This window comes from Takifugu flavidus, chromosome 15 (assembly GCF_003711565.1).
Source record: "Takifugu flavidus isolate HTHZ2018 chromosome 15, ASM371156v2, whole genome shotgun sequence".
NCBI lineage: Eukaryota > Metazoa > Chordata > Actinopteri > Tetraodontiformes > Tetraodontidae > Takifugu > Takifugu flavidus.
In genome coordinates this window covers 6,269,452-6,279,997 of record NC_079534.1, presented here as the reverse complement: position 1 = coordinate 6,279,997, position 10,546 = coordinate 6,269,452, and the positions used below count along the sequence as shown (strand labels likewise).

Here is a 10,546-nt window from a genome sequence, read left to right as displayed (position 1 = left end):
CGGCTCCTTGTTTTGTTCTGATAACCAACATTTGCTGTCGGCACATACTGGGCTCGCAGACGTGCCGGCTGAGGATGAGTTGTCGTGAGAATGCATCATGTCTTTAATCAGGCCGCGCAAAGGTGCTTGAACATTAGTCACCACCAAAGCCCGGTGGTTATGAAAACAGATTAACTGAGTCGCCACAGTCAGGGACAAATGTGGCTGCACCAGGACGAGCCCAGGATGAAGAGAATGTTGGAGATCTCTGCTGGTGTTTGTGTGTGTGTGTGCGCCTCTGTGTGTGTGTAAACATCTCATCTCTCTATCAAGGGCCTTTTGCTTGCTACCAGTAGCCTCATTTCCTATGTCCCAGAGATGGATGAACAATGGGGTGAAAGTTCTACAGCTCCCCTGGGTGCTGTTGTCCCTCCACTCCCCCCTGTGTGCCCCCCCTTTCCCCATGCAAATCTCTGTGTTTTCATTTCATACACACGTTCCTGTGAATATTTTAGTGATGTAAGTTTCTGCATGCGTATCCGGTCGGTGCCGCGTGCGCTACCTGGGATGAATCCGCATGATTGACTGCGAATGGCTGGTTCTGATTCGAGCGGCATGCGGATCATAAACGGGCGGAAATCACATTTTCAGAGCCTCTGTTGTCTTAATCCTGGCACATCCTCCATTCGTCATACCAGACGGGATTTGGATTACACCGCCGACACCATAAACATATTTCTTTACTTGACTGCTGTTGGGCCAACAGGGAATGTTCTCAGATGTTTCTGCGGCTGCTGGTGCTCCGGGCGAGGCGAACGATGAAAAGGTTAACTGCTAGGTTGCTGCTTCTTTTACTTGGGTGGTAACATTTGACACTATTACATCACATGCATGGCATTCGCTCTGAGGTTGCTATTTTCTGGCGAATGCAAGCCAACATTTCCTTGTTTACTACGTGCACGTTATGGCAATAATCATTAGATAGTGCCGTCCAGTGGGGGTCTGACACACAGTCCCCTTAGAGCCAGGTTTCCCACCTGTAGCTGATTTTATTATATCTGCTGAGACGCCTGTATAGATGATAATATATTAGCATATTAGCTGTGAAGCATCATGACTGCTAAATATTCAGCAATTGGATTTATACTGGGACTGAATCAAGAGTTAATTTTTTATGATGGCCTAGTAGTTAGAAGCTTAATGTAGGTTTATGCTAAGGTTCAGATTATATCAGGCTACTCCAAACCAAAAAGCAGGTATGGATGGATGGATGGATGGATGGATGACTGTCTGACTGGCTGGCTGCATGGATGGATGGATGGATGGATGGATGATGGATGAATGGATTGATGGATGGACAGATGGATAGATGGATGGATGTTTGGATGGATGAATGGATTGATGGATGGAAGGATGGACAGATGGATAGATGGATGGATGGATGGATTGATTGATTGATGGATGGAAGGATGGACAGATGGATGGATGTTTGGATGGGTGGGTGGGTGGTGGATGGATCCCGTGTGTCAGTTACATTAAAATCCAACTGTACTTATTTTCCATTTCAGGGAACCAGATTTCACTCGCAATGATACAGCGATGAGATCATTATGTGAGTTGAGCTGAATTCAAGTGACGTTGGCCTGATGCGTCTTTTGATGTTCCTCCTGGGGAACAGTCAGTCAAATCTATAAATGTATCCAGATGGAAGGAGGCTGACCTGATAAAGACATAACAGGCATCAGAACGCTATTTGAATGCGTCTGTCTGCTGGAGCGAGTTAGAACTCTCTTCCCTTCAGGTTATTTATGTATCTGTGCGACTAAAACTTAGGGTCGGCTCATATCACCAAAAATCTGCTTTTGTAGGCACTTTGCAATCATGTGTGGTTATGACCATCTATATGATAATGCAAAAAATGTTACCTTTGTTTTTTTATCCAACTGGGATGGATAGATTCTTTGGCTTCGTATGAAGGATGTGCAGACAAAAGCTGACGCTTCGCCGGTGCCAACAACTGCATCGTCTCTGTGATCAAAGGGTGATAAAATGCTTTGATGTGAAATATATGGCTGAACTCTATGTAAAAGCAAGAAAGCATCACCGCCTGCATTCTCAAACAGATGCTTCACACCTTCAATGTAAGTGTTATACTGTCATTAAGACAAATTGTTAAAAGGAAAAAATGTGAGGAGGAGGAGGATTGTGATAAAGCGCTTCAGTACGGGGGAGGCCTGGGAGGAATGTGAGAGGAATGTGTGGATATTCTGAAGTGGCAGTGGGAAAATAATGAAGCGCTCCTCATAGGGGGCTGAGAACCACACAGAGATGTGGCCTCCCACTGTTCCCGAGGTCCACGTGGACACGAGAGGCTGCCAATCTGGAGGAAGATCCGCCGCAGAGCCACAGGAAAAACAGGCAGGGTTGACTCTAGGCGGCTCCAAGGCATCGAAATTCAGAGACATGTTTTCTTTTTCTGCCGCCATACCGAAGTCGACGTCGAGGGCCATCTCGGGGACCTCAGACATTTTTTTCCCCCTGCACTTGATGTGAAGTGAGTCCTTAATGCACGACACGAGCCCTGAATTTATAAGCAATTGGTAGATGGAAAGTTATTTACCCTGCTTGATACATCATAAATAAAGGAATATGAGTGTAGCACACAGGGCTGAAGAGTTATGGTGGGTGCAGGACTGGTGGAAAGAATCAGTTCAGTCTAAAGATGTATTTGAACACATCTTTGGCCTTATTTAGAGACTTTTTATTTTGGTTTAGGTTATGGAACATGAAGATACCAGCAGAGGGATATAAAGGCAGCATAGGAGCAAGAACTTAAGGGTTGGACCATGCGTGGAGGTCTCAACCATTTTCCTCTATTGTTTTATCTCCAGTTCTGATTCTTTTCACTGAGCAGTGAAATCCCTCACTGCAGCTGTTGCTTACTTGAACCAACTCATTTTTTCTGACGCTCTCCACGTGTCATCCATCATCATCTTCTATCCTTCCTTATCTTAGCCCACCTCCTTTCCTCCCGGTTCCCCCTCACTATTTCTCTTCAGTATTATCTGTCAGCCCTTTGCACTTCCCATCTAAACGTTCTCAGAGAGCCGGGGAAGCTTCTCTCTCTCTGTGCGTACGCGGCAGTACGCAGATGTAGTATTTATGGAGCGCGTGTTAGCGCAGACAGACGCTGGATAAATGCGATCAAGAGATGATGGAAACAGGACAGGCAGAAAAGCATCCGTGAATCAGCCTGGTAAAAACAGGAAATGCGTTTTAAATTTAAAGTAAATGTGAAAAATGGGCAACAAGGCCAATGTACTAAAGTTGATGACAGCTCAGAAAAGTGGAAAGGATGTTATCTTCAAGACCACTGACTGAGACTGTATTTGAGGCAGAGGACACAGCGATCTTCCTCAGAATCCTTTCATAATCTGTTGAAACAACACTCATATTTACACAGAACCTCGCCGGTCAGCCTGGCTGCTCCCTAGCTCTTGGATGTGATGTGTGTTTGTGTCTGCGCGTTCTATCAGATCTGGCTGTGTCCCGCTCTTTATCTAATTTATATCTCCACAAAACAGGGAGGCCTGCACTATACTTATCTGTGCATAACTTTAAAAAAAAAAACAACTAACAATTTCATTGTAATCAATAAATTCACCTTCAACGGGAGGATGAGATTATCTCTGGAGATGCCTCCCCTGCAAAAGTCAAAGCCAAACAGGCTTGTGGGTTTTAGGAAATGTCTGCTTATCAGACAGACGCTTTGACTGAAAATGAGGGAAAAAGGGCACTGCTGTGTAACAGCTGGAAACCGGAGCACTCAACCATTAATCAGCACAATTTCAGAAGGCGTGATTATTGAGACCTGTGGAATGTGTGTAATGTCTCTGGTGAAGGACAAGATTAATTTCTGGTAATGAAACCACACATAAGGCAAAAAAAAAAGAATTTATAGGATGATTTGTTCACTTGAGGCATAGATGAGAGTGAGAATTGGAAGAAGAAGAAGTGCAGTAAAAGTGCAGAGCAAATTCATTCATACAGGAGGATAATAAAACACACACACACACACACACACACACTTTTTGACTCTCCATGTTTTGCTGTTCCTGCCACCCACCCCACCCACCCCCACCATGCCCTGCTGCTCATTAGAAGGCCTTTCATGGTCAGAGGCAATAAAACTTCAATAGGAAGCAGCCCGAAGGAAACCTGCTCATTCTGTGGATTTACTGAAGGCTAATGACATGAGCTCCTGTCCCACGAGGTGGAGGGCCCATCAGTTTCCCATCAAAAATCAACGCTGACCTCTGGACCACATGTGGACCCTTTCCAGACACAAAAACTCAAATTACAAACACGCCAACAGCTCCTTGACAGATCTGCACATTGGGGTCATGATGTTTTATCACTGGCCACATGTGTGCAGGTCTGCAGCGATACATCCACAAAACAAGGATTTGATCGGTTGATCGGATGATAAAGATGTCCTTGAATGTCACAGGGTACATTCCCGAATCATTAGCACCGCTGGCGAGCATAAAACCTGCGTCGGCACACTTATACACGCCTGCAAATAGAAGATTAAATTCACATCTGCTTAGAAATTCACCCCTTAAAGTTGCTTTTTAAGCCACAAACAATGTTTTCTATCTCAGAAGACTAAATGAACATGATTTATAGTCTTCAATAAAATTCTCTATTATAAGTATTTTTGAGAAATAATTAAATAAGTTTAATGGAAGAGCACTGATTAGCTCCGGAGTTTCAGTGCTTTGGTTTCTGTAAGACAGCTTTATAATAATATGCCAGAACGATGATCATCTCCACGGGGATCTGGTGCTGGAGACTCAGCATGTGTGTCCCGGCTGCTGTAAGCTAAACACCTGACACAGCACAACAATAAGTGGTAATTCATGCTCATTTCAGCGGCCTAATAACAGGAAGTGATGGCAGCTGTTCGTCAGTGAGTGATATGTCAAACCCCGCCCCCTTTTGTTTGGGCCCATCAAAGCATGAGTAAGAGAATAATTATATAGCAGCGTTTCCAAATGTGTTCATAAACAATGTCTGCATCCAAACCAAATGGGAGTCAGGAAATGACTGTAATTGCTACTTCCCTCCCTGTCCTTTCTCCTTTCTTGGTCTCTCGCCTTCCCTCCTCTGTTCGCGTTGTATGACGGCTGGTTATTTCAGGCGGCGCTGGACTTTTTCCCAGGTGTCACTGAAATAATGCGCGGTGGCATCTCCTTCCACAAGCAGAAGCTGACTGGTTCAATTTCACACACTGAGTTGACTAAAGTGGGCTTATTTTAAGAGCTGTTTATGCGCATACACATATTTTATGGGATATAACATCCACTTCAAGTCAGCTGAGCAGTTTGTATGACCACAAAAGCACAACAGCCATGAGAGATTGGCAAGATCCTCTGTTCATCTGCACTGTTACATGCTAGGAATTTATAGTTTACGGGCCTCGAAAGCAACATGGTGAAGCTGAAGACCTTGAAATTCAATTGTCACCACTCTGGATTTTCAGAGTGAATTTACATATGTCCCCCCTCCCCCCCCCCCCCCCCTTCTCCTAAATAATGCAACCCTCTTAGTTGTGGACATGTTAACGCCACTGGGCATGACGAGTTGCTGGTGTGCTTGGCTCCGGGAGACTATAGCCGCTAAGCCTATTAGAATTAATGAATGCTGAAAAATGCCAAGTATTATTGAAATGCCATGTGCTCTATAAACAGAGCTCGTCCTTTTTTCCAGTGGCTTCCAGCAAACAAAGCCAAGCAAATAAACAGATAAAGCAAATGCAAGAGAATGTCCAACATGGGGAAAAAAAAGAAAGAGGGCAACAATACATGTAGACCTGTTGTTATTCTGGCCTATTTTTGTGCACAACCGTACATGGCAGAAATTGTTCAGCGTCTGCGCTTGACTGAGATAATGGAGGCTCTCAGCAGGTGACAGGTAAACACAGCGGAAGCAGGCTGTGACCTGTTTAACTGCAGAGGAGAAGGAGCAGAGTTTGCGAATTGGCCCGGTGAGGCAGAGGCCCCGCCCACAACTCACCTGTGACACCTGGTCGGTGGAGGCCAAACTGTCAGGGGGCGCATTCTTTCACCAAAAAGAAACAGAGGATGCTGTCAAGTTCCTTTATGACGAAAGGTGGGCCAGAATGCTTTTATGTTTAAATAAAAAAAGAAGCTATAAATACTATTTAGATGGAACGAGATGTAACGGGGACGCAACGATGTGCGAGTGTACTCTCTCCCTCCTCTCTATCTCTATCTCTGCCTCTCCCTCCCTCGCTCTCCCCCACCCCTCTCTCCCCGTTCCACAGAATGGTAACCGCCACAGCATCGCCAGACAACCCTGAGCTGAAAACGAGCTGGCTGTCCTCAGATCTCACCGGTGTCGTTAGAGGCGCAGGGCGACGGGACGCAGCGCAGCGCTATTTTCAGACGCCGCTTCACCTCGGTCGCCTAATTATTTTGCCCCCTGCTTCTCGCTCTCGCTCCTTAGATCAAACAAAAAAAAAAAGTATACTCTGTCTCAAAATCTCTTAGTTCGTCCCTCGAAGTGACAACGCTGGTAAACCCGGGTCGGGTGGAAGGAGACGGGACCTCTGCGCAGTGAAGTGTCGCTCCGGTGCCGGGCAGCCGTGCGCGGAAGAGACGCGCTGTAAAGGACAAGAGGAGATCAAGAGAGAAAGGTGGAGGATATTTTACGCACAGCGGCGCTCGGCAGCACTTGTCACTTACGGGGGTCTCCTGCTCCTTTTAGGACAGTTGGATTTGCACTTGACTAAGTCAGCCGGGATGGATTCCTGCATCATAGCGGTTCTGGTGATCTGCTCTCTAACGGCACCAGCCTTCGGGGACAAAGGGACCAGCAAAGCCAGGAGTTGTTCGGATATCAAGCTGTTTTATAGTGGGAAAGGCTTCGCTCTGGACGGCGTGCCCCAGTCTGAAATATCAGGTAAGCCCCGACAGAAGCAGTCTCCTTCCCTCCGGTTTATTTTCTTTCCACATTCAGCTAAACACACTTACATAAATTTTCAAAGGGATATAGAAGCCAAAGTGTATTCGACGCGTTGAAGCTGCGCCTATTGCTGCTTCTGCTCTCCACAGGTTCCCACAGGAATGTTGATCTATTTTGGGGCCAAAGTTGCACCTGCAGTGGGTGGCATTTATCGTCAACAATGGGTGCTGGTGTTAAACACACAAGGATGATAGCAGATTTGTCATCATGCTCTTCCCAAGTGTAGTTTCACCTTAGAATTTGGCAGATGCAGAGATAGCAACTCTGGATTTTATCTGTTGATATGAAATTTGAAACTCGGAAGAGAGCCGATGCTTCAGAGATTCAATCTCTCGTTTTTCCTCATCACTGTCTGTTCAAATCAAGATGCTCCCTGATCTCCCCTTGCTGCTCAGGTGGCTGCTTCCCGTGAAGGGAGTCATTCCTTGTGAGCTACAAGCCGAGTCACTTGACTGCGTGCTGCAATGTGACATTCTGATGTCTGACAGTCACAAGCCTCACAGTACAGACAATTACATGCTGTGCATTTCCATTAAACACACACACACACACACACATACACACGCACTCTGTCTCCCTGAGCAAGACTTTAGTGCAGTTTCAGGTTCTAAAGCTACGGAGTTGCAACCCTTTGGTATACCATAGCATTGAAGTAGCAATTGAAAAAACAAGAGATGCTGTATATTTGATTTAAAAAATCTTTCTTTTCTCTGTCAAATGTTTGCCTTTGTAGTCCCCAAAAGCATCGGAAATCTTGCAAATTTTGGGTTTTATGAAAACGAGAAGTGATACTCATGCATGATCAGTTTCAGAGCTGTACGGAAATGTGCCTCTGATTTCTTCTTTTAAACTGAGAGGTACGATTATGGAGTGCACCTGGGAGGTATTTGAATGCCGATGCAAAGACCCCGGTTGCGCTGGTAGGCGAGGGGAGACTGTCACATTCGAAGGTGACGTAGTGATGCGATGAAGCCTTGAGCTCGTAAAGTGGTGACAGCAAAGTAGTTACTGGACACTTCGAATTTACCTGATTGACCATTCGGGGCAAATCATTTCAAAGAGTTAATTTCAGCCCCGGTCTGGTAGAAATCGTCCCTTCTTTCAAATGTCATTCAATCCATAACACGTTAAAGAGCAGGTCTGTCGTGCCGCGACACCGCCGATTCGTCTTGTTTCAATCAATGATGGAGAGCCGCACCAAAGACTGGGCTCACCAAATTCTCGGTGAGAAGGAAAATAAGAGACGGAGGCATTCCCATAGACTAAGGAAGTGAGGGATGGAAAATGGAGAGAAGAAAGATAGGTTTTTGGCCCTTACGGTCTTTCTCTCTCTGTCCCTGTCTCTCTCGGCTCTGGAGCATAAATAACTGCTCATCCGCTCCAGTCTGGCATATTAAACACCTCAGTATAAAAAAATGAAAGCTGTAATTTATGCCTTCAACTGACGGGTCCCAGGAATGATACAGATCATCTCTGACATTTACGAAAGGATATTTCCTTCCCTGACAGCGGAGCCTAATGTATTGGTTCAGTTTGACTGGAGCACTTCCGCTGGTCTCGTGGAGGACAGAGAGGGAGGATATCCAAACTCTCAAAACAAGTCCCAAAAAAGCAGCGGAAATTATCGACTCCTTTTTTGAGCTTATGGCGAGACCGTGCCAGAAACTCTGTTCTCGACGGTCCCCGTTTAATTATGCTCGGCAGGCGCTAAAGGAAGTTTCCTACATATTGTTCCCCCATCGATACGCCTCATGTATTAACTTGGATAGAGAACCTGTTCTTTGGCAATTCACTCCAGGGGAAAAGAAGCGACGTGGCAGAAAGGTATTGAGTTAAGGGTGAGTGCGGTTTAGTGGAGCGTGGCAACAATATGGGTCCAACACAAATGAAATCAATGGTGCACCAGTAATCAAGACGGATGGTGGTATTTTAACCCCGCCAGTCGTTTAATGTATTGGGCTAATGCCACCCGAGTGTCAAATAATGATAAAGGCAGAACTTTTACATCACTTTTAACTCACACACACACAAACCCTGTGCCAAAAACTCCGATTCAGCTTTCCTGTCTGTGCTGCCCCCTTACTTCCCCAAACCATCATTACAGTCTCAGTGAATATCAATGTTTTGGGCCCTGAGATTGTACAAATATCACCTTGCGAGGACAGCAGCAGTGTAGAACAATTGCTGCTTCCCTGTCTGTGTTGTCATTGATTGCCAGTTGCTTCAGTCGCCCTCACGTGTCCTCTCTAACCAGTCGTTGCCTAATGATACAGTGGGATGCCTGCTGACCAGGCCTGGCAGGAACCCCTTTGGACTGAAATCTGACATGTGGCTGGAAATATGGGCTGATCGTCATGGTAGCCCACAGCAAAAATATCAGACTTCGGAATTCAGCAGCTGGGCTCTAAATGCGGGGTAGATCTTTTAAAATATGTATTCCTTGCAGCATCTTAGCAAAAAACTGAGCAGAGATTTTCATAAGCGCACTCCCTCGCCCCCACGACGGTAATGATAAGGTAATGGCTGCGAGCGAGTTTGCTGCCATGGACAGCGCTTCCCTGCCAGAGGTTAAACGGTCCGCTGCCAGCGTAAAATATAGGTGGGCCGGGCTGGGGAGAGGCTGCAAAACCAGAAACAGATTCTTTCCTCTGTGATGTGGAGAAGAATCAAGAAAATATGAGGGAAAACAGACAAGGGCGTCCTGTTCCATTCACAGCTTCATTCAAGCTAGCTGAATGGCTGAATTGGCAACAAATCCAGCTTGACTCTCAATATTAAATACTCTGTAAGTGCTGTGTTGTTGCTTGTGTGTGAGTGTGTGATAAGCTTGCAGTGCTGTCATTCTGGACAGTGGTCTTATCTCTGTCCCTGCTGATATGCTGCTCTTATTCTCCGCACCGAGGGCGACTAATTGATCACATTGAATTACATATTGCGGCATCGTGAATGGTACTCATTAACCAACTGGTAGATAGGAGGACTGAGGCTTATTTGATGGTTAATGTCAGCCCTCTGGCCTAGCGGCTGGTCTGATTGAAGCGAAAAGCAACAGTTACACCCGCTCTCGTACATCAGCCTGCAGTTGAAATCCCCACAACCGCCATCTGTGTGCATCTCCATTTGTGCAAGAGAGTGTACGCCTGTCTTTGTTTTCCTGCGTGTTCATCAACTGGATATACGGGACCTGCTGAAGCCAGTAAGAAGCCTCTTAAACATTAAATCATAATGGGTTGCAAGGAGCATGAAACAGACCACAGCGTGTTTGATGTTCAACAGAGCGAGCGAGGAAGGGGAGAGAGAGAGGAGAGAGAGAGGACCAGTTTAGTAAAGGAAATGGGAAACAACTGTTTGATATGTAACATGAACTTGTAACATGTAAATGTGGTTTTATGGACTTGTGTCATAAAAGAATAAGTCAACAGGAAGACTGATTTCTGGCTTGTTTATTCAAATCAATGAAAGAAAGGTTCATTAAAACTTTGGAATTTGTGTTTTGAGAGTTTATTCCCTCGTTGCA

General features: G+C 45.7%; 1 protein-coding gene and 1 long non-coding RNA gene across 3 annotated transcripts in view; one reads left to right on the top strand and one right to left on the bottom strand.

Moving 5' to 3' along the window:
* Positions 1–1,550: 1,550 nt before the first annotated feature.
* Positions 1,551–6,333, bottom strand: LOC130538445 (uncharacterized). Its single transcript, XR_008953883.1, has 3 exons — positions 6,058–6,333; positions 1,905–2,007; positions 1,551–1,699 (listed from the first exon to the last, which is right to left on the bottom strand). It is a non-coding gene; the product is annotated as an uncharacterized LOC130538445 (long non-coding RNA).
* Positions 6,334–6,376: 43 nt separating this feature from the next.
* gpc1b (glypican 1b) overlaps positions 6,377–10,546 on the top strand; it is a 39,760-nt gene continuing 35,590 nt past the window's right edge. Inside the window, exons 1-2 of one of the 2 annotated variants that reach the window (XM_057056005.1) lie at positions 6,377–6,700; positions 6,777–6,966. In XM_057056005.1, the coding sequence (XP_056911985.1) occupies positions 6,807–6,966 (160 nt within the window). In that variant the 5' untranslated portion in view covers positions 6,377–6,700; positions 6,777–6,806. Of the gene's footprint in view, positions 6,701–6,771; positions 6,967–10,546 lie in introns of both variants that reach the window. The other variant, XM_057056004.1, reaches the window with a different exon arrangement.